Source organism: Serinus canaria, chromosome 6, assembly GCF_022539315.1.
Source record: "Serinus canaria isolate serCan28SL12 chromosome 6, serCan2020, whole genome shotgun sequence".
NCBI lineage: Eukaryota > Metazoa > Chordata > Aves > Passeriformes > Fringillidae > Serinus > Serinus canaria.
The window spans coordinates 8,984,539-9,007,489 of record NC_066320.1 but is presented as its reverse complement, the minus strand read 5'-3'; the positions used below and the strand labels follow the sequence as shown (position 1 = coordinate 9,007,489).

The following is a 22,951-nucleotide window of genomic DNA, read 5'->3' as shown; positions in this document are numbered from 1 at the left end:
CTGGGTAAGGAGCAGCTGGAGTGCCTTACTGTAACAACAGTTTTGCAGAACTTCAAAGCTAGTAAATCATGTCTGGCTCTTCTGATTCGGAGGATGGGAAGTCTCAGCAGCCTTCTGGAAAAGGAGGTTGTATAACTTGTAACAAAGATGGCTGAGGCCAGAGGTTACTTAAGAGATATTGCTTCATAAACACTTTCCCTAACATTCAAAGCCTTGAACGCTTTGACACAGCTGCTCATCAATACCCTCATCAGAGGATACCACAAGTTCTAGAAGAGAAGTAATCTCCAGAAAATACTAAAATAATTTTTAGTTATTCTGTAATGTCACAAACAACAGTGCAAAGATTTTTATTTCCAAAGATTCACTAAACTTAAATCTAGTAGTTATTCTGATTAGCAAATTTCACCCTCTCCTAACATTTGAAGTGTTAATCCAATTGTCTACAGGAAAGCAGCCAGAAAAAAAAAAAAAAAAGAAACCAAACACAAAAACCTGAAGAGACATGTTAAAACATGGAACAAATAAACCTCTTCAAAGGCAGCTGACTACCTCTTGAGGTGTAAACTTGTGCTGAGGAAGAAATACTTATCCATTAGCACAATAAATAGAAATGAAGGCAGCAGCACCAGAACAGACCAAAATGGCTTTAGTTTGAAATTCAACATCTGAGCAGCCATGTAAGCCCTCCAAGCAACATAACACTCATCATTTTCATGCTTCCAGCATGGCTTTTTGCTACAGACAAGGTGGTGGGAACAAGAGGCAACAAAAAGACAACCCATTCTTATTCTCAGCGTAAACAGAACCAGACTTTACTCCTTTTTTTTGTTTATGACATATTTATTTCTATTCAAGATAACTCAAACCAGTCCCACAAAACAAATAATCCCCTACAATCTACCTTTGAGGAAAACACCCTGATTTTCCGAAGATTCTCATTTACTGTGTAGGGATGTACACCTCTAACTCCAAACTATCATCTATTCAAGGCTAGTTAGCTTAGTGAGGTTTAACTCATCAGCTGCAGAAGACAGCAAATCATTTGTTTGGGCCTTTTTCCTTTTCTATGCATTCCTTTCCATTTCTGAAAGAGGTGCATTAAAATTTTATTTTGATAGTGTTAGCTCCAAATAGAAAACAAAACTAAGAAAGCTACGTGGGAACTTCGTCTACACAGCTTTGTTAGGTGGCAGGAGGAGCAGCCACCCCACTCCATGGGGACAGCAGCGCTCCAAGCTGGCAGCCGCGTGGTTATGTGAGCTCCTGTCATTACTCTGGGCTCTTCCTGTGGGACAGCCTGGTACAACCCCCGCGGAAAGCCTTTTATCCCGCAGTAAATACCTGTCCCCTCTCTTCTGGAACATGCTACCTTTAGCGGTTCACACCTCTCCTCGATGATTTGCACTGTGAGTGGAAACTTGCAAAGAATCAGGCACAAAACCGGTGTAAAGATCCTGCAAGGGGAAGCAGCGCGCACCGATCACACCACGGGGCTGGGACACAGGGGACACGCTGACACCGGCAAAAGAAGTTAGAGACAACTGCAGCCCGACGACGAAGGGCAGCTCCGGGAAGGCTCCATGCACAGGCACACGCGGCCCCCGCCGCCCAACGCTGCACAGGGCGGCAGCAGCACGGCAGAGATGCCGTGAGCGGCAGAGAGGGACACGGAGACTCGGAGCCTTCGGCCCGGTCGCCTCTTCCTCCTCCCGCCCAGCCCCAGGAGCGACCGCGGGCGGGTCGGGCTGGCGGGGGGCGCCGAGCAGCGCTCCCAGCTGGGCCGGTTCAGCGCAGCCCGGACACTGGCGGTGCCCGCACCCCACAGCGAGCAGGCGGCCGAAGGAGGCGGGGGCGGCACGGCCGCCAGCGAGCCCCGCTCCGCGCCCGGCCGCTCCCGCCGCCCCGGGGCCGGTACAAACCTTTGTTCCCCACGGCGGTGGCGGAGCTGCTGCCCCCGGGCCCCTCCTGCCGCTCTCCCTGGGAGCCGCTGCCGGGGCTTGGCCGGGCTTTCTTCCGCGGGGGTTCCCGCCCGCAGCCCGCGCTCATCCTCGGCGGGGCCGCCCTGCCCGCCGGGGCCGGCCAGCACCCGCCCCCCGGGGACGGCGCGACGCTGCGACAGCGGCTCCGCCCGTCCGCATCCTCCGTCCCGCACACCGGGCTCTTCCCAAGCCGCGGGGGGCGCGGCGGGGCTGGGAGCGAGCGGCGTCCGGCGAGCGCGGCCCGACGCTCGAGCAAGATGGCGCCCGGCGCGCCTCACCCCGTCGCCATGGCGACCCGCAAAGCAACGGGGCCGGGCGGCACTTTGCGGCGCTTTACGGCGGCGCTTTGCGGCAGCCGTTAGTGGTGGCGAGGGCGGCGGGTGCGGGGCCGCCATGGAGGGCGGCGGGAACTCCAAGGGCACCGGGCTCGGCGGCCTCTTCGGCGCCGGCGGGCTCGGCTACTCGCACGCCGACCTGGCCGGGGTGCCGCGTGAGTAGTGGGGCGGCCGGCGGGGCCGGTCCAGGGGGACGGTGTCCGCGCACCGGCCGCTGCAGGGCCGGGCGGCCGGGACCGAGAGCGGCGGCGGTGCCGGTGCCGGGGATCACGCGGCCCCGAGGGCTCCGCCGCCGCCCGGCCGGGGGAGGCCGATCCCGACCGCCGGCCCCTCCCGGGGGTGGGCGCGGAGGTGCCGGGCCTCGGCGGGGCCGCCTGTCGCGACGGGCACTGGTCACACGGACAGCGCGTTCGCCTCGCCCCAGCGGCTCCCGCTCGCTGCCCGGAAAGGGGCAGCTGCCCGCCCGTGCCGCCTTTTAGGGAGTCGGGCAGCTTAACGGCTGAATCTCCCCTCCTGCCGCGCACCAGATCTGCCCCTTTTTGCTTTACAGGATGTGAATTGTTGGTGTTAAAGTGTTCTGTGTTTTTTCCTTTTAGTAACTGGGATGAGCCCTTTGTCTCCGTATTTAAACTTGGACCCCAAGTACCTAGTCCAGGTGAGAAGGTGGCGTGTATTTATTGTGTTGAACTCGATTTCAGTGTTTGCATGGTTACGTGAGCACCTCAAACCTCCTGCAGTGCTGGGCACTTTGCACTGAAGTCTTGAACTGAAGAACAGTGGAAAGAAACAATTTTTTCAGTATTGTCCTTAGTAAATCTTGAAGTGCTGTGACATCTAGAACAAAATGAGCACTGATGATGCAGAGGATAGGTAGGGCTGTTGTGTCAATACAAGCCTGCTGCTGTTGGAAAGAGGTCTCCCTCCCTGCCTTGAGGCAGGCAGCCCAACACCACCTCGCACAAGTTCTGACACTGCTCTCACCTCCACTGAGCCTCTTCAGTCAGTAAGAGGAGCCAGAATCTCTCTCATCTTTTCATGGATGAGTTTTCTGAACTGTGATGAGTTCAGTCACGTTACTGAGGTGTTCAGCCCAGCTCCAGACCTGATAACAGGCTTCGCCATCACAGCAGCTGCACATTTCACATCACTGTCCTTATGTCATTACCCAGCTGAAGGGAGACCATCATGAAGTAAAATTTCCTAGTTTATTCTATAGAATAATGTAGCTGTCACACTTGCACATTTTGACATCAATTGATATAAAACAAGGCCATCATAAGGGAAAAATATTTTAAATCAAGAAATGTTTTCCATTTTCATAAATATTAACTGTAGCTGAAAATGTTAAAGTTAATCCAATTAGAATGCATGTCAGTGATTTTATTTAGTTAGTATTTTTCCATATACATGGCTTATATTGTCTGAGAACATGAAGTTTTCTAGAATGAGCAGTTAAAGGTCAACAGTTGCATAGTGCCTGCTAACCTCTGTGCCTAGTTTCATGGTACCCTGGGTCACTGTTTCTTTTGCAAGTGGAAGCTGTGCACGCAGTTCTGGGGCCTAGAAGCTGTTGTAGTGTGGGTTACAATGTAACATTCCCAGAAGGCTAGAACACCGCTTCCTGGTGGGAGTGGGTTCAGTACTGTGGCTGCTGTTGTTGAGTGGTCAGAAAGAAGCTGAGATTATTTAGCCTTTCTCCAAAAACACTCTTTAAAGTGCTTTTGTTCAGTTAGTAGTTTTTCTGAGATGCTGGTGTTAAAAACGGTGTAGCAGGGATTTTGGAACAAAGTGTGTGTACTGAGAGACTTTTAGAAACAAAAGAGAAGTTTGCTGTAAATGCAAAGGTGTTGTCATTAGTGCCATGAAACAGTTCTAAAAATACCTATTGATGTAACACTAGAGGCTGCAATCTGTGTTGTAACACTTCACTGCCCTTCATGTTTAGCTCTAGTGTGTTGAAGTAATAGCAAACTGCATTGAAATAAAAGGGAATTCCATTTTTTTTACCTGAACAAGTTGCCCATGCAAGCTGTGCAGTCTCCTGCCTTAGAGAATCACACGACAGGGGAACGGCTCTGAGTGCCCAGCACTGACTGACCCTTCTTTTAACAGTGGGGGTTGCACTGAACAGTCTCCACAGGTTCCTTGGGCTCTAAATATGAAGGAAAAAGACATAGCTAATATTTCAGAATATAAGAGGTCTTCCCATAATAACAAATGGTACACTGCTACTCGTTACTTTAAACCCCACATTTTTGGTTGGTCCATGAATGCAGGCATGGAGAAAGAGGTTTTCTGCCATGCTATGTTGCCTGCAGTAGGTAAATAGGTGTTATAAATTTGTGTGTCAGCCTTTGACAGAAGCCTAGAGGATGGGCTTTGGAGGTTGCCTCTAGAAACTTAGATGTTACATAGACAAGGATTGCTTCATCTTGACTTTTGGGACAGTAGTGAAAACTGTTAGAAACTGCTAACTTGTGTAAACACTGAATTTCTCCAGCCATCTAGTTACAAGGAAGATAGAAACCATATTGTAGGTTCATTTTACTGATAATACTGTTCACAATTTTATGAGCTATTTCTTCTGTATTGCCATTCAGCAGCAAGTGTGGGCCAGTAAAACCCCTTAGAATGCATTTCCTTGAGCCTGCAGCTTTTGGAGTCATGCATCAGTTAAGCAGGGGTGGATAAAACTGTGACTGGAAAGCACAGAAGCTTTAAAGAGATCTGCTGCTTTATCAACAGCAGGCATCTTCAGTGTCTCCTAGTGAAGAAGTGCTTTGGCACACCGTATCTCTGCACACATGCCAGTTTCTTTAGCATTTTAGACCACTGGTTTGCAAGAACACAGGTGTGTCCCTGTAGGAGAAAGATGGACAAGTAAAAAATTAACCAAGCTCACATATTTAATGTGTGATCATCACTAGTTCTGAGTGTTTTCTTTACATTTTTCACATCCTTAAATAGGTCACTTAGTGCAAGGAAATACTTCTTTTCATAAAAAGCAGTTTTTATTTAGTATCAGAGTATTGGGAAACTAAATTAATGTATAATTGTATCAGGCTGGGTTGCTCAGTGAGGAATTAGTGCTATGTAATCACACAACAGGAATGTTTTTAGAAAGCTTGTATTGCCTGCTGCAAGATGTAATTAAGCAAATAGTCATTGAAAACAAAAACAACCAACAACCCACACAGTGTGAGTTCCTTGGCTGACTGATGTAATTTAAAAAAAGTTTGCACAGCTAGGGAGGAAAAAAAAAAAGCAGTCAGACAGTTGAACTTTTCACAGTCCTGTTTCATGCTCAATACAGTATGCACATGGTATATTCCATCTCTGTGTTACTGTAGGCAAGAATTTTCCAGAAATACTCATCCATCCTTAGTTTATTTCATGGATTAAAGAAAAAAATTAATATGGCTTACGTTTTGAACTGGACTTGGAAAATACTAAAGCATTTGTTTTTGTTTTCCCCCAGGATACAGATGAGTTTATCTTGCCCACAGGAGCCAACAAAACTCGAGGCAGATTTGAGCTGGCCTTTTTTACCATTGGAGGATGTTGTATGACAGGTAGGTTTTTGTGGTTTTCACTTTTCCCAGCTGTCCAGGTAACACCTATGCACTACAGTGATGGATGAGATTGGAAATGTCTTGTTCTGCAAGACATTGTCTGTTCTAATCTTGAGTAAAGAGATACTTGATTTTAATTTGTACACTGAATTCTATTCTCAGTATTTGCTTCTAGTATTGTTTATTCTTTTTCTTCTTAAAAAGTAATAACTGATATTATTTCAACCAGGGGCAGCATTTGGTGCACTGAATGGTTTGAGACTTGGCTTGAAGGAGACACAGAATATGGCATGGTCAAAACCTAGAAACGTACAGTAAGTGTTCCATCTAAAAAACATTGTACTTCCTAGTGACAGAGTTGTTCCAGTTTATACAAGGTTAGATCTGAATATACTGCAAAAATAAATGTTTTGGTGTTTTTTTCTTTAGTGGGGACAAGTGAGAGTCAGTATTTGTCGTGATCGACATGATTTGTCGATTGTCATGATCGGCATGTATTAACATGAGTTAATACATGTTTTTAGTTACAGTGATGTTCAGTTCAACCTTTTTGCTTTTTACTTAGTCACAGTTGGTGTGTCCTGTGACTTACTTAAATATTTGAGAAATAATTACTATTTTAATGTTTATTGAAAATCTACTTCAAAGTCAGAGTTTTTATATGTAGACGTATTTCCAGAAGCAGTAGTGTTTACTTTCAGCTAGTTATTGCTGTAATTTCTCTGAGCATGAGTCTCCCTTCTTTCCCAAGCCGGAAAAGATTCAAATGCAGAGCTGGGCCTGCCTGTATTTGCATCAGGGATGACATTGGTGCGTGCTGCTGAGCAGGCATTGCAGGGGGGAGCTGTTCTGGGTTATGGATCCAGGAGCACCCATGGCATTGCTGTGTTTTCATCTTACCTGATTGTTTGAAAGAACACAGCAAAGACAGGAACATTTGTTTCAACAGGATGCCTTTTCTTAAATAATGGCAGGTTAGACATAGCTATAGGAAAGACATTGGAAACCAGAGGAGCAGAATAACTGGGGGAAAGCATGGGAAATTCTCACTCCCAGAATACTTTGGAACAGGGGAATTTTAGAAGAGTAATTTCATATTTCCTGGTGCAGTTTATATTGGCTCTTCTCCTTTTTAAATTGTTTCTATATTCATCCTCTTCTTTATCAAAATAGTCACCACTATAATTATGACTCTTTCATAATGCTCTAGCTGAACAGAATTGTATTTTAGGGTTTGGAATGAGCAGAGCTGGAGAAAGCCATGATGTTAAGCACAAACCTTGGCAGGTCAAGCCCAGGAGGTGGCAGTCAGTGCATACACTGCTCTTATCCTGGCTCTACAAGGCAAAGGTCTGCTGAAGGTCATCACCTTCCAACAGTGCATTAAGTTCTCTTTTTCCCTTATCAGGTGCAGAGAAAAGAATTGCTTAGCTAGATATCTTCCAAATTTATCCTTAATGTACACAGATTTCTTAATGAATTTTAATTTTGCTGTTATTCGCTTGTAATCAAATACCTCACAGTATGCAATGGTTGTTAGAAATACTGATTTTCTTATCAATTCAGAATGAATATAAAGTTAAAAGGTGGGGGTTGTAATTAAGGAGAGGTTATCAATACTCTAGCCTCTTAGATTTCTTTTTTCCTCTTGTTTCAAAGTTAGATGTTCCATTATTGTTTAGTTCATTGTCTAACCATATTCAGTAATAACCTGTGTCCTAATGAAAATTAGAGGGAAAACAATAGAAAATTAAATCGGAAGGAACATGAAGTAAATAAAGTGTCAAACATTAAATGCTGAACTTAAGTTCCAGTGGTAGTCAGCTGTCCAGAGCAATACTATGCCTGTGATAGTGTTACACTGCTGGGAGATAAAGATCAGTCATTTCTTCTGGCTGCTGTTGTCACCGTTCTGGAGACAGCTGGTACCAGCAAGAATTGGCATTGTGCTTCCCTGAGAGCGCACTAAAGGTTCTCTTTTCCTCTTTAGTGCTAGTCTGGAAGCCTACACACAGACCAGACACACAGACACACCTCCTGGCCTTTTGCTGGCTGGTGGTGGACAGATGAGATTGTAAGGGACTGTCTCTTCCATTCCTGACTTACTGCAGTCCAGGCTTGCTTTTTTGCCCACACCATTTGCTCAGGCATTCCCACACTCCCTGACACATGGTCCTTGTAGAGGAGCACTGAGGCTTTCTTGGAGACCTTTTACCCAGCTAAGTCTGCATAAGTGTGCCAGTTATTCCTGGAGCTGTGTGTGGTCACCATGTAAGGAAGGACAACTCAGGTTAGAAAGTCATTTGAAGGGAAGAGATTTGAGTCTTGGGGAGGGTCAAGAGAGAAAGATTTTCCTAAGACTTGACAGGACTGAATATTTGCTTTCAAAAGCTTTTAGTTCACATTGCAGTTTTCTAACCACATATATAGTGTAAACACACAAGCCCTACTGTCATAAACACTGCCTTGATGTAAATACAGAGTGCTAAAGGTTTTCATACCTCTTTAACTCCTTTATAGAATTCTAAATATGGTGACAAGGCAAGGAGCATTATGGGCTAACACTCTGGGATCACTGGGTAAGTAAAGTCATTCCTTTATAAGGAAAGCAACTTAAAGTTGGAATTGTGGGAAAGTGTATTTGTGTATTATCTGAATAAGAATCTTCAAATTTTCATTATTAAATCCATCAGGAAAAAGTGCAGTTTTTTTTTCTTTGGGGGCTTGAGGGTATTTCAGTAGACTTGAAAATGGAAATTAAAGGCTAAAATACGACTTGCAGCATAAGGAGCCTAAAGCCTTTAATTAAAACCAAAATTTTTTACTGTCTTATAAACATTATTCTACTTTTTACTGTCTTAAAATTCTAGCTATATCAGAAATAACTAGAAATTACAGATAACGTTTACTTGTTAATAAATTCCAATTTAATTACAACTTAAATAAAAAGTATAATTTAATATTTCTGAAATAAATAACCTACATTGAGACTCTGTGGTCATGTGATCAACTACCTAATGTTTGTTTCCTGTTGAAGTCAACAAAATGTTTATGTGAAGAAGAAATATGATAGTCAGTACAAAGATTTATCCTTTAAATGACGGTACATTAGCAAGGAAAATCACACATGGTACTACTGACTCAAAACCTAAAACTGATGCAGTAACTTTAAAAGGAGATATCAAAAATTGATTAGGTTATTTTGAAGAAAAATAATGATGGAACTTGTTGTCCTACAAAGTTGTAGTTATAGTTAGCGATATTTAAATCAGAGACTACATCATGTTACAACCCAGTGTACATCTGTTTGACTTTTGAGAAATGCATCAAAGTATAGGCTAAGTTGCATGTATGACATTGTATTTCAGTCTTATTTCTGAAGAGCAGATAGCTGCCATTTAATTTAGGCATTAGCATTTGAGGCATTCTATAGAAGGTAGAGTTAGAGGGAGGATTCCGAGCTACAAGCAAGAAAGGCATTTTTTCTATAAGCAATGCATGTTGCCTGCTGAATTTTATGGGCCATTTGTTGTTTGGATTTTTTTTCTTCTTTTTTTTTTTTTGTTCCAAGTCTAACAAAAACATGTCTGAGAACGGAGATGCAGGCACACTGCAGTTCAAGGTTTCAGTTTGAGTGACATATTAACAGGTTTTTCCAGCTGTGTTTGAAGAAAGATTACTCAAGAAAATGTTTGTGCATTCCAGTAACAAATTGTTATTTTTCTTACAAAATGTGGCCTCCAAAATTACAGAGTTAAGCAGAACTTTATATTTGGCATTCTGGTAGGTCACTTTCTTGTCCTTGCTACCAGAGAAATTCCTTTCAAGGAGCTGAATTATTTTTGCATCTTACTTCACCTCGTGCAGCCTTTCTCTACCTCAGATTCTTTTTGTCACTACTGACAGTTTTTGTCATTCTGTTCCTGAACAGAAGCAACATCTGTGTGGAACTGTTTTAAAAAATTATGTTGAGTTCAGCTTTTCCTTCCCTCATTGCTAATCAACTTGCTGCTAAGACAAACTGAAATACCCTTGTCTGGGCTGAATGGAGAACGATGCTGCTGATAACTCATTGACATTACTGTGGTTGCTTATGAAGGATTTACTGTCTTTTAGCAGAAGGAAGGATTTCAAATTCTTGGAGGGCAAGAAATGGGTTAAATGGCATTGTCTTTATCACTTCAAAGTGATGACATACTCTACTGCTCTTTGCCAGCATGAAATATGAGTGAACAGTGAGAGGTTAGGCTGGGGTGGGCTTTTCCTTTCATCAAAATGTATAAATGATATATGCATTCTCTTTCCAGGACAGTCCCTAAAGTTATCCCAAAGAAAAAGGCCCTCTGGGGATAAAGATTTCATGCACAAGCAGAGGTGAAACAGCTGTAAATGTCAAATCCCAAGCATTCTAATAGTCATTTTTAAAAGAAACGTAACCCATTGTACTCCAGTTCTTGGTAGCATGATCTGAATGCTGTACTTAACTCACATTTCATCACACATGGACAGCAATTTTCTCTGCCTAGAAAGTGCTGGTTTAGTTTCATGTCATCCACAGAGGACTGTATGAAACTGCCAGTACAAATTTAAACACTGAATTTTCAAACAAATTAGAACTAGCAAAATAGGCTTAAATTTCAGTCAGTGCTTTATAGCACATATTATCATGAAAAATGCCACTTTATGACCAAACTATAGCTTGAGAAAGAATAAATAACTATACAGGAAAATATTTGGAAAAGAAACACCAAAAATGGGATTTTGCAGAGGATTCCCTTCAAATAAGCAGAAAACCTGTTTTTCAGAAGCATAATCTAAGTAGCTACACCAAGCCTGAATTCTAAGCTTTGGGCCTCAGACCATGGAAGGTTTTTAAATTATTTTTTTTTTTTTTTATCCCCAGCTCTACTTTACAGTGCATTTGGAGTCATCATTGAAAAAACACGAGGTGCAGAAGATGACCTGAACACCATAGCTGCTGGAACCTTGACGGGAATGCTATACAAAAGCACTGGTAGAGTGGCAAAATATTTCTCCTTTTCCTTCTCTTGTGCTTATCCTAGTTATTAGGATTCTCATTACTTTTACTAAATACTGTCCAGCTCTCAAAATTGACAGTGTAAAAATGGCTATTAGCTCAATGTCCCCTAACCCACAATGCTTTTCACCCAGCTAAGGCTACCTCACAAAAATTTGCACTAAAAAAAAAAAAATCCAACTGAATTAAATTTGATTCTTTGCAACTGCATGGGACTGACAGTAACCATGAGAGCAAATTCTGACTGTTGTACGTGTATACTGAAGAAACAAGTCATTTATTTCCTCAGATATATGGTGAGGTTGTATAAAATGCATACCCACCTCATTCCTAGCCGTGTTTTCGGCAATAGCAAGAATAAATTTAATTTTGTCTCAAGTCCAGGCAAATGGGAACTCCCTTCCAGAGTGAATGGGGGCAGGGAAGGAAAACACAGAACACAGAGATTGATTGCATGAACATGAAACTTAATGAAGTGATCCATGTGACAGTAATTCACATGATAGGGGTACCTGGAGCTGCAAGAAACCCTACACACAGAGAAATTTATGTATTTGTGAAATTATTACTTAGGTTTTCATGAAACTGCTGTCTTGTGGTCTTTGCATAGTGGTCAAAACCAACAAAAAAGGTTATTTGGATTTAAAGGTGAGACTGCTAATGCAAACTGAATTGTTTGCAGGAAAGAGGGTCTGATCTTCATCAGCAAAATGGCTGTCAACACGTGTTACAAGCTTAACAATTGGAGCTATCTTTTTTAGAGGGTTGCTGGGTACCACAGATTCACATTATTAGCACATGGAAAATGTTTTAAGTTACTCAGTAAATGTTTGGCTGCATGACTCACCTGCATTTTATGGTGGAGATAATGCAAGAATTGACCTATGTACTTTTGCATATCTAACTGACCCTCAGTGTCTCAGCAGTGTTCCTGAAGGCCTGCTTTTTTGGGGGGCAAAACAGTTTGAGTAACTCTATTTTCCTGATGGCTTAGAGTACCTGAAGCCGCAAATAACTGGCTGGAACTGCCTTCATAAGTATGAGACTCTTAACTTTGCAAGGGCACATAGCTCTCCTGTAATCCATTTCTTCCTTGGGATTTCATGACTGATATGACAGATTACCAAGAACAGCTGGAAAGGGTAGCATATAGAAGCCTATTATTTTCTGTAGGAGTTTATTAATAAGGAGAATTGTCATCTAATAATACTTCAGCAGAAGCATTCCCCTTACCTTCCAGAAGTATAGAGCTGGCATTATGTGTAATATTTTTTTGGCACAGTACAACCACAGATAACTGCTCCAGTCACATGCACAGTCATCTGACACTACTAAGGTTTTTATTACCAGAGCACAGTGGGACATTTGTTTTGTAACACAAGATCTACAGAGCTAATGGCAGTCCTTATAAAGGCAAATGAAGTCAGTAACTCTCTATTCATTACAATATTGTATTTCAAGTGCGTGTTGTACCTATGAACCATAGTGCAGAGAAACTGCTGCCTCTCCTGTCACCTTATGCCAGAGCACCCTTTCTCATTCTGTATGGTAAAAAGTGAAGTTCTGCCTTTACACTGCATCACTGTGTATGTTTACCTTAAAACCTGGAATATTTAAACCTTGCAAAAGATCAGCACACATCTGACACATCAAGGCTGTTATAATTACTTGTGCTACATAGTGTGCCATGACATATTGGCATTAAGAAAAGGAAAATGAAAAGCTGTCAAGGACACTGAGTTATAAATCTCCATATTTCAGTGTCAGAGGGAAGCTCACACAAGCATGCCATTGCAAATTAAGGCTGCTCTGTAGTCCACAAAGGGTGGATACAGAGTTGCAGGCAGCGCTATTCAAACACTCAGATTTCCCACTTCCATCATTCCTGCTTTGTAAAGAGATCAGGAACATACTTAAGAAGAAATGGGATAATGTATGGCAGGTCTTTCATTATAACTTCATGCTTTACCACAGCACTGATGGAAGAATCACATCAGAATCTGTTCTGCACTGAAAAACACTCCTGTGAGCACTGCAAAACCTACACTGAATTTCTGAAACCAATGAATAAGCACCTGATGAGTGGACAGGAAAAAAAAAAACAGCTGGGAAGACTTTGTGAAGTCTGACATTGGTTGCCCCAAACTGGTCCCAGTTTTCACAATTTGTCCTTGTAGAAGTGTTAATCATTACCAAAATGGCAGCAGTCACAGAACCTGCACGTTCTAAAGCCATTGATTGTGAGCAGTTTTGTGTAAAGCTACTTGACACAGCTCACGTGGGAGAAGATAAGAGAGGTTTGAAAGCTCTGCAAGTGAGGACAGTGGCAATTCAGCCCCCTCCCTGCATTCACTGGCAGTGCCATCACTCATTGAAACTCCCACTGAAGTGACTGAAGCAGTTCAATCTCCACTAACAGCAGGTGATAGGTGGGCTCCATCTCAGCAGTACTGCATGGTTTAGGTCAAAAGACACCTAGTGAGTGGGAATGGACAACTGATGTGAGGGGTTTTAAAACAACTTCTGCTTGATTCATCTGACCAAAGGGATCTCCAGCTTTCACATTTCTTTAAATTTAATGCCACAATTAAATGACTAGATTTTAGCCCAAATGCAGCAATAAGAGTACATATTAATTTGTTACACCAGACTTACAACTTCATGGGAGCAATTTTTTGAGCTCACCACTTAACATCCACCCAGAACATTCAGTTAGGGTAACAGTTAGAAGACAACCCTTTGGGTTCCTCTGCCAGTGGCATATGCAAGAGAAATGTTACAGCAACTCAGTCAGTTCAAGTTTTGCTAAAAGGGGGTCTGAAATGCTAAGTCCACAAGGATGGCTTTTCCATTTAATAAGATACTATTTATTCTTTAATTTCAAGCAAATGCAGAAATTAGTATCTGTTATGCCGTGTTTTTTCTCATAAATGTTATGAAGGATAAACATACCTTCAAACAAATGTTTAGCCTCCTTGCATATGCTTTCAACCTCTTTTCTAAACTGGTCATCTTTATTTGGTTTTCTTATCATTGTATTAGTCATGAAAGTAGCAAACCACCAAACAAAAATGATTGTCACTGTGCACTATGGCACTGTTATACCCTCCCACCATGAAAATGCATACCTCCAGTTGTCACAGAGGTACAGCTGGCTGAAGCTCCTACACTCCTCCCCAAGCATGAAGAGTAATCACTCAGGAAAAGATGAACTGGCTGGGACTTTGGCCTGACCCACTGTGACAGCAATTAATTTCTCACTGGAATTCCTGACAGACTTCAGTAAGCAAAAAAGTTAACCAACCTTTACCTCTTATCTGAGGGTTACACACATTATAGATGTTCTTTTTCTTGGATAATTTTTTTCCTCTTTTGAGGTTAAGGGTAACAGCAACAGCAGTAAAGTAATGCTTTGGACAAACTAAATTTACTTTTGTGCAGCAGGCACCCAATCCTAGGTACAGCATGCCATGGCTTTGGAACAATAGATGTCACATAATTTAGTACAGAAAATGATGTGTCTGAAAAGACAGGAATTGCGTGCTAGCAATAGCTGAAGGTAGTATTTGTCATTTTAAGACCTCCGAACACAACCCTGATAAGCAAATACATTATGAGTTAGGAAGGGCTGAATGTTTTACTGCCAGCAGTAAAATCTGGTGGGAGCTAAAGATAAGTTTTGTGACATCCTGTGGGTAAAGGCAGCTATGTTAGCTGACTGCTTCTTGAGCTGTAAAAAGCCTGTTCTCTGAGCCAAACCCATGTTGTTCTTTGGGCCAGACAGGGCTGTTTTCTCATTACTCTTGCCTGGAGACGGGGAAGAGCTTTTTGGGGACTGATGTAGGTACGGGCCTGGGATATCTTTTCTGCAGTATTTGAAAAAAGTGAAGAACTTGCTTGTCATCCCTTAAGTTAAGGGCTGTGAGGCATTTTGGAAATTTAAGAACCCCTTTTAACACAACATGTCTATAGGATTAACAATCAAATGATGTTTAGAGAAAGGTTTTTTTTTTATCTGAAATAAGGAAGAGATAAGGACAATGTACAAGCAGCACTACAGGTAACAGTTTGTTGAGGCTTTCTTAATTATTGAGGACTGATGTCTAAGAGACACATATGGCCACTGAGAGCAGTGCTGCCCAGCTCTGGTAGTCAGGAGCATTGAACTCAGAGCTGCAGGGATTTGCAGAGTTCACAGGTGCCATTCATTTACAGTAGCTGAAATAGCCTCCTGTCACTCAGATACTGCTGCTTTCACTCAGTAAGAAGACAGCAACTTTTAATCATGTTTGCAAAGTAACTTCAACAGCTCTAGTACTTTCAAGCCAGTAATTAAATTGTAGATTCCTACTGTTTTTTCTAATTTAGCCTTCATACCACGGTAACTACAGAAAATGTTCCCTCTTTTAAGCTTTGTTGTTTCTGTATTCTAAGCACAATACTGCCTTAGCTGCAGCAATACAAAAATGGAAGATGCTTACAAGATTTCATTATAGGAACCCCATGGAGCAGCAGGAGGAAACTCTTGATACTTTCTAATGACATCAGGCCACCCAGAGATGTTCAAGCAAATGATTGCTTGATGGTTCAGATGGTCTGGTTACTGAACTTGAATTTGGAGCAAAACTGAGATTGCCTTGTACACTTGAGTTGAGCCCTTTAAACTATTTAAAAGTATTTTTGTTCCTGAAGACCTGGCAGGAAGAGAAGCTGTTTTCAGTCAATGTATCCAAGACAGATTGAAAGACAGAAAACTAATCACAATTTAAAGATTATTATTCTTTTGTTTTGCATAAGTGGGTCTGAGGTTTCGGTGAAGGTATTTGGAATGCCTGCTATTGGATGGTTCTTGCTTTAAACATTCCAGGAACTATCCCAGGATATTGGAGTAACATTCTGAAAATGGAGACAGTAAGGTTCTAATGGTTCTAACCATGGTTCCCTCATGGTTTTACTTACTGGACAGGTGCAGCTCAGTGTTAGGAGTGGCTCCTGCACTGCTGAAATGCAGAGCTGTGCTGTTGGAATGCAGTGTGCCATGGCACAGTGCATTGGAATGCTGAGCTGTGCCATGGCACAGGGTAAGCTGGAACCTTTTGAAATGTATAGAGGAGGGACAATACTTGGTGGTGAAAGGGTGCAGCAGCTAAAGCCAGAGAACTAATTTCCCATTTAGGGAGCATCAGATGTATCTTTGGAAACCCACAGCAGTTCTCAACTCTTGTGCAAGGTGCCTGATCTCAAAATACCTGCTTCCAGAAGTGTCTGTCAGCTGGAACCTTTATCTTACTGGGACATGCAAGATTAGGGGCTCAGGGCCGTGTTTCAGCAGGGCTTGTCAGGGCAGACTTGGTATCAAAGGCTTGCACAGAGTGATTGCAGAGGAGGGGTGGGAATTTGTTCTATCTTGCAAACACAGCTGGGATGGGAGTGGAGAGTTTCTTTTTCATTTTTGGTAACAAGTTAATTTTCTCAGAGGCCCTAAGATTTTCTGCCCAGCAGCAGGGCTGTGTTCTAAAGTGCATTACTGTTTGAAGTCTGCCACATATTTACTCAAACACAAATCTGACCAGTTAGGGAAAGGAAAGTTTTCTTTCCTTTTTTTTTTTTTTTTTTCTGTAATTACTGTGGGTAGTTCAGAAATCAGGAGCAACTGCTACCAAAAAAAAATCCAAAAACCCCCCAACATCTTGTAGCAGAAGCATAGTATAGAAACACTGGTAAAGGAACACTTCCTGCATGTTTTCCTGGCTATTTTCTCTCTCAGTCATGCACCTATACCAACTGCACAAGTTTAGTGCCCTTTTCATGAAACTTCTCCAGCAATGTCCCTAAGTTGTCTGCAGGCCTTCAGATGGCTTTAGACCCTGTGGTTGACTTTTGCCAGTGGGTTCAGAGCTGCCAGCCTTACCTGGCAGGCTCAGCACATGACAACACCAATATTTGCTGCAGTAGGTGCAGCACATCTAAAGTCCTCATACATGGATACTAGAAGACAACTCAGCAACCCGAGTTTAAGATGTCAGCTTTCTTGTACAGCCCTGACTTCACAGAATCTGCAGCCAGGCTTGATCATCCTTCAATTACCTGTTCCTGCATAGGAAGAATAGAATTTTAGAGGGGAAAGGAGAGAAATTGAAGCTGGGGGGGGGTAAGGAAAGAGCCCATAGGAATAGTCATAGTTCTGTAGTACATCACATTCTGTGGGGATGTTCCACATTTCCTTGTACACCTGATGGTCATGAGCCCCCTTTGGGGGTTCATGCTGTGATCTCTTGACTCCTGATATGAACAGCAGAAAATTGGGCTCTAATGTTGTATTCATTTACCCCAGCAGGAATGGGGAGTCAGTATTTTTACAGATTATCTCAAATACTTGTTTTGCACAGTGTCCTTTAAATTTCACCTGTGGCTTTTTGCCAGACACTGCTTGCACATGGTTAGTTTTGTGTACCCAGCTGCAAGCCCTGCTTATGAAAAGCTTTTTGTGCAACAAATTCAGGATCAATTAGCAAACACAGAACATCTACATTTGCTTTCCTAAATGCTGATTTAGGCACATAGATCATATTCAGTTGGGCTTTTCTTAGAGCTGTTGAATTCTCAACAGTTACAGCAGTGAACTCTTACACCCTATAAAACCTCTCAAATTGTCACAGCTGGTCTGGCAATGAGGTTTCTAGAAACTATGGCTACACATGGCTTCTAATACAAGTCCCACTTCTGCAGCTTCTTGGTTTCATTGCATGCCTGGGCAGTACAGGGAGGTTTAACAACTCCAGTGTAACCCATTTAACCTTGTAGCACAGGTAACAACACAGTGTCAGTCTAGCTGATGCCAGCAGCTTGTTGCCTCACTAAAAGCCTAAAGGCAATTCTGTGAGACAGCTTTATGACCCATAATGGAAAGGAAAAAAAAAAAAAAACCCAAACACAATCTCTCTGATTACTGAAGTACATTTGTTTTCAGGTTTGAGGAACCCGAACTGCCCTGTCAGTTTCTCCAATAAAGCAGGCGGGGTTTTTTATCTTGCCGTCAGCAAAACTGGCCTTGTTCTATACACTGTACACATTATCTAGCTTGGTTCAGCTGCAATGATAAACATTGCAGAATCAAACTCACTGAAGTTTTCCCAGCACTGAGGGTCATACTCCAGGTGTTCTATGCATTTATAGTGCATTCTGGGAGCTCTGCCGAGGCACAGAAGTGTTTTGCTGTTTAGTAAAAGCAGCAGAAGTCTCTACTTGTGCCCCTGTGCACCTCAGTCCTCATGTGGATAGAGTGGACATAGGATGGCACCTGACTCCCAGCTCCAGCCAGGTGCACTACCTGCAGGCAGTACCCAAACTTGCCCTATCTTTCTGCCTTACACTAATGTGCTCACCAGCACCTTAAGACTTTAATCACCAGTGTGACTCAATTTTTACTATTGCAAGGTGATAATTCTCATTAAAAAAAGAATAAAGAAAGCTGTTATTTTATTAACAAAAGAATAAAGAAAGCTGTTCAATGTACACCATACTAAATACCTGCCAGGTAATCCCTTTAATCTACTTTCTATTATTTAATCAAAAAGTTTTAAAATTCCAAAGACACAGAAGCAGTGATAGGTTTTGCATGATGGCCCTAATGAATCTCTGGAGTCCAATGTCATGCCCATATCAGCTGTTGTTTAGTTCACTTATTTCCCTCCTGCTCTTTCTCCCTCTGCCCAAAGCTAATTATCATAATTGAAAACCTGGAGGAGATTTTGTAATGGGAGGAGAGCATGTCTATCTGTAAAAACAAATGTTACTAAGGACAGATAGACTAGATTAAGTAGGACTAGGGAAAAGCCATCTTGGCTTCCAGTGCTCCATAGTGGTTCACTGAAGCAGTAGTGCTAACACAGTTGAGAGGAAGTTTTTCCAGCAGAATTGGTGTCAGGAATTGAGTGACCATGAGCCTGGCAACAGGTTTGAGAAGAAGGTACAAAAAGCACAGGAACTCTTATTGGAGAGTTACTCAAGAAAGGACTGTTCATTGAGATGCTTCTGGATTTAAACAGCTTCTTGGAGGTTGCTGTTCACTGACCATTTCCTGACAGTAACACTAATGAGCTGCAATATGTTTTGTTTTTTTGCAGGTGGAGTGCGCGGGATAGCACGAGGTGGGATCGCAGGCCTGACACTGACTGGCCTCTACGCCCTGTACAACAACTGGGAGCACATGAAGGGCTCCCTAGCCCGGCAGTCCCTGTGAGCAGGGCAGAGGACACGCTTGCTTAGTCACCAATCAAATCAGTTGTGAGATCTATCTGGTGCCCCTTGCTATTTTATTTACAATTAATGTGAAACTGATGGAAGCTGTGCTGGGAGGAACCTCTTGACACCGTGTAGCTGGACTGGCCCTTCCAGCCAGTTGCTGGAGAGGCAGCAATATTTGTTGGACCTGCAAGTGAACAGAGTGGCCACTGAGACAGTGTCTCCCTGCCATGCTCCCCAGGCAGCCCTGGCCAGAGCTGCCAGGCGTGCTGGACCCCCATAGCTGATCCTGCTCAGTGCCAGGTTGGTTGGGTCCTGTAAGGTCTGTGTCCATGGAGCACTCCCTGCAGCCCCAGCGCCTCACCCGGCAGCACAGCCCCAGTAGCCATGGCACAGGCAGGGCTTGCTATTCTGACAGCACAAGACAAGCTAGCAAAAGGGACATCAGAATAAAAAGGGTGGTACTTACTCAAACCCATTTCTATCCTTTGCTCTTCATGCTACAAAAGCATTCTGCATCCAGTGACCTATTTATGGATTCATTTTAAAGGACCTGTGTGATCAAATCCTGGGTGAGTTGGTGGGTGAGGGGAAGTGGACAAGCAGGCTGATCATCTCCTGATGATGTTACAGCAAGGCATAGCAGGGCTTGACTTCACTCCTTTATTTGCTCTAACAAATTGGTTGTTTACAGATGAAATAACAGTTGCTGTTGCAGAGCAGCTGCCAGTGGATTACCAAAACATTCAGGTGCTCCAATATCTCAGAATTTTTTTGGCCAACAATTAGAAACCAAACAGTAAAGACTGCACTCATTACCTATTACAGGACTTTTAATTAGCAAGAAACTTTTTGTCTGAAGTACCATATGTAGGTTATTGGCAGAACAAAGACTGTGATGAACCTACATGTTCTCCAGTGTTAAATTTAAACCATGTACCAAGTATCATTTGCAGATAAATTAAATAGTAAGTTGGAAATTAGTTCAGTAATTAGAGTTACTGTGCAACAACTCATTCCTTCCACATTTAAATAATTAAACAGGCAAGTTCTTGAAGAGGTCTGAAGACATAGTAAGGAAAAACCAGGAAACTTAATGGTCAGCAGACAGTATAATGCAAACCAAGTTTACATTTGAATTTTTGCTACTGAAACAGCTCTTAATAATTACATTGCATACATCAAAATAAAAACAACAAAAGCAGTATAGGGAAGGTGGTAGCTCTTACCTTCCCCCAAGAAGAAATGCTGCTTTGCTAAGAAACCTCATTAGTAGCAAATAACCCCTGAGACCAGCTTTTTATAGAGCAAGTGCTCCAGCTAACGAGCCATCACAGGTGAACTCGCTTTGCTGCCAGGTCAAATTTGTTGCTTTATGCCGCCACTTAAAGTGTTGTAAAGAAAGCAGGCCTTTTCTCACCCCCTGTGTCAATGCTGGTTTTGTTAAGCCTTATGTTCCACAATTCCATAGTGCTCTGCATGTTGTTATTGTGGTGTAAGAGTTGGACTTCCTTCCTAGCATGCATTTTTTGAGGGCTGTACCACCAAAGAAACTGTCCCCCCACTTCCAGGCTGCAGAGGAGTGATGTGGGCTTCCTCTGCACAGCACTGTCTAATGGAACATCAGGAAAACAGGCACACTTTCTTCTGAGCTTTTTCTCTCCCCACTGCCATCATTGAGTTCCTCCCCTGCATGTTTCCTGGTCACCATTGGTTGGACTTGTGTTCCTGCACTCTTCACCATGCTGGATGAAGGATTGAGAACTGCTTGTTGAGGGGCAGGGGTGGCTTTTTAAATGTCAGGAACTCTGCAATGTATCTTAGTTTTTCTTAAGATTTTTCAGGACTAAAATACGACCCAGGAACTGTCTGCCCTGATTGAAGTGGGTAAGCCATGAAGCTTAACAAATGTATTTCCTTCTTCGAGTGCACTGGAGATAATATAGAAACAAGCCTTTTCAAGTTCATAGTTAGCACAACCTTAAGGCTAGGCTGACTTTTGAAGAACTTGGCATGTTACCTGGTGTGCAGTGCACTCGTTTCCTGGAACTGCTCACTTCAAGGGCGGAGCTGAGAGCATTTTTCTGAAATAGCTGTGTTACAGCTGTTAAAGTTTTAGTTCATAATCTGTTTGTGTATGGAGTAATCTGTAGCTTGAGCTATGAAATACAACCAGCACAGAGGCAGCAGTGAGGGAGGTGAATTGTATGATACAATACAGAGAATGTGTTTACAATATTCTGTGTCATGACATACTGCATTCACGATTTACTGGAAATCAGTATAAAGTTGCTACTTTAAATTGTGACCAAAAATATATCCAAGTTTAGTAGGAATAAAAGGATGTAAAATCAAGTTGAAAGCAGAATTTGGCTCAAGTTAGAGCCCTCCCATGCAGTGTTACATAAATGTGAGCATGGGAGACCTTGACTGTCTTGAAGAGTGGGGTTTTGGTGCCAGTTGTGGTATCTTTGCTGATAGATCCAAGGCAGCTTTCCATGCTGTGGCACCAAGTGAGGGAGCTGAGACAGCAGGTGTAATGGAAGGGGTTTGAGTCTTGTGAAACTGGTTCTGCTTAGTCTTAGGAACAGAAAGGCAAATCCACTTACACTATTCTGTCAGCAGGTGACTTCTCTTATGGTTGGAGGAACTTGTTGAAAAATCACTACTTAGGGTGGGAATCTCTGGGCACCCTGAAGCAGAAGCAGCTTCTGAAAACAGAAGGCAAATCTGTGTTAGGGCAGAAAAACTATCCTGTGTTCATAGTCTGTTTCCTGTGACTTAATGTGGGAGTTCAAAAGGAGGGGGGAAATCCTTTTGTATGCTTCAACAGAAGGTTACCCCTGCATTTAATAAATTCTAGATAGGAAACTGGAATGTTTTAAGTGGAGCTTTGTACAGTCTGTGAGTATTGATCTGTGCTGTTCAATGGCAGCCAGTGCAGGGACACCAGAGAGTACCCCAACCCTTTTTGGTACTTTCCCAGCATGGTTAATACCTGCTCTGTGTTCTTCACAGGTATTTTCCCCTCTGTAAGCCCCCCTCTCTCCCTGCCCTGTGGGAACAGCTGCCCCACTGACTCCACAGCTGCTCTGAGCACAAGGATTTGAAGGGACTGGTGCCCCAGGAGCCTGTGGCCACCCTGCTCCAGGGAGCTGTGGGAGGGAAGGAAGCATTCCTCAGTACAGGGCATCAATCTCATAGCTCACCTTGTTCAAGGAAAGTTCTCCAGCCATTTGGGAACCCATGAGTAGCATTCACTTCCTGCTACTCTGTCCTTCTTGTCTTGGGATAATTTTGAAGTACTTTTTCCCTGCCTTTGAAAGCTAAACATTCAGGAGTTCTGCATGTGACTGCTTCTAACAAAGAACTTCAGTCCATTTTAAAGAAAAGGTGTGTGTGCACACCCCCACATGAAATTTAAGGTATCGTGGTTCAAATTCTGCGAGGCCCAGCTGTAAATGTTCTCTTAATGAGCAATGAACAGTGCAGGCTGCCGTGAAATACTGGAAAATACTCAGTGGAGGAACCAGTCATGCAGGGAGGCTGATGCTCAAACACCAAGGAGACAGAGAACAACTCACTTCCAAGTGCACGGATGTTCTTCAGCCATGGGAGAAGAGGACCAAGTGCTACTAAAATCCATAAATCCTGACTAAGTATTCAAGAGTGTTATGAAGCAAATGGGTCATTTTGTCCAAGTCTGTTTCTTCCAACAGCTGAGCAAAGCCGAGGTGACTGAGACACACCAGCTGTGTGTCCAGGGGGTCACACTGCAAG

At 42.9% G+C, this 22,951-nt stretch overlaps 2 protein-coding genes and 1 non-coding gene across 7 annotated transcripts in view; 2 read left to right on the top strand and 1 right to left on the bottom strand.

Annotated features, from left to right (window-relative positions):
* Positions 1–2,377, bottom strand: part of PARG (poly(ADP-ribose) glycohydrolase) — a 59,926-nt gene extending 57,549 nt beyond the window's left edge. For 3 of the 5 annotated variants that reach the window (XR_007777921.1, XM_050976440.1, XM_050976441.1), the window contains exons 1-2: positions 1,923–2,377; positions 1,345–1,457 (exon numbers count right to left, since the gene is read on the bottom strand). Coding sequence is in view for 3 of the 5 variants with exons in the window: in XM_050976440.1 (XP_050832397.1) it covers positions 1,345–1,457; positions 1,923–2,377 (568 nt within the window). In the remaining 2 variants the exon portion in view is untranslated. Of the gene's footprint in view, positions 1–1,344; positions 1,458–1,922 lie in introns of those variants that run through there. The other 2 variants (XM_030240966.2, XM_050976442.1) reach the window with 2 other exon arrangements.
* On the top strand, positions 2,334–19,645 carry LOC103814035 (mitochondrial import inner membrane translocase subunit Tim23). Its single transcript, XM_030240895.2, has 7 exons — positions 2,334–2,472; positions 2,914–2,972; positions 5,796–5,889; positions 6,119–6,203; positions 8,410–8,468; positions 10,793–10,903; positions 19,054–19,645. Exons 1-7 carry the CDS (start codon positions 2,376–2,378, stop codon positions 19,167–19,169), a joined length of 621 nt encoding a protein of 206 aa, XP_030096755.1. The 5' UTR covers positions 2,334–2,375; the 3' UTR covers positions 19,170–19,645.
* LOC115485566 (small nucleolar RNA SNORA74) lies at positions 7,699–7,901 on the top strand. Its single transcript, XR_003946330.1, has one exon. It is a non-coding gene; the product is annotated as a small nucleolar RNA SNORA74 (small nucleolar RNA).
* Positions 19,646–22,951: the final 3,306 nt, after the last annotated feature.

What these genes read in the sequence shown, in the direction of transcription:
- LOC103814035 (XM_030240895.2), top strand. Translation starts at nt 2,376, where the DNA reads ATGGAGGGCGGCGGGAACTCCAAGGGCACCGGGCTCGGCGGCCTCTTC. An exon ending in ACCCCAAGTACCTAGTCCAG is followed by an intron (nt 2,973 to 5,795) that starts GTGAGAAGGTGG and finishes GTTTTCCCCCAG; the next exon opens with GATACAGATGAGTTTATCTT. An exon ending in TCAAAACCTAGAAACGTACA is followed by an intron (nt 6,204 to 8,409) that starts GTAAGTGTTCCA and finishes ACTCCTTTATAG; the next exon opens with AATTCTAAATATGGTGACAA.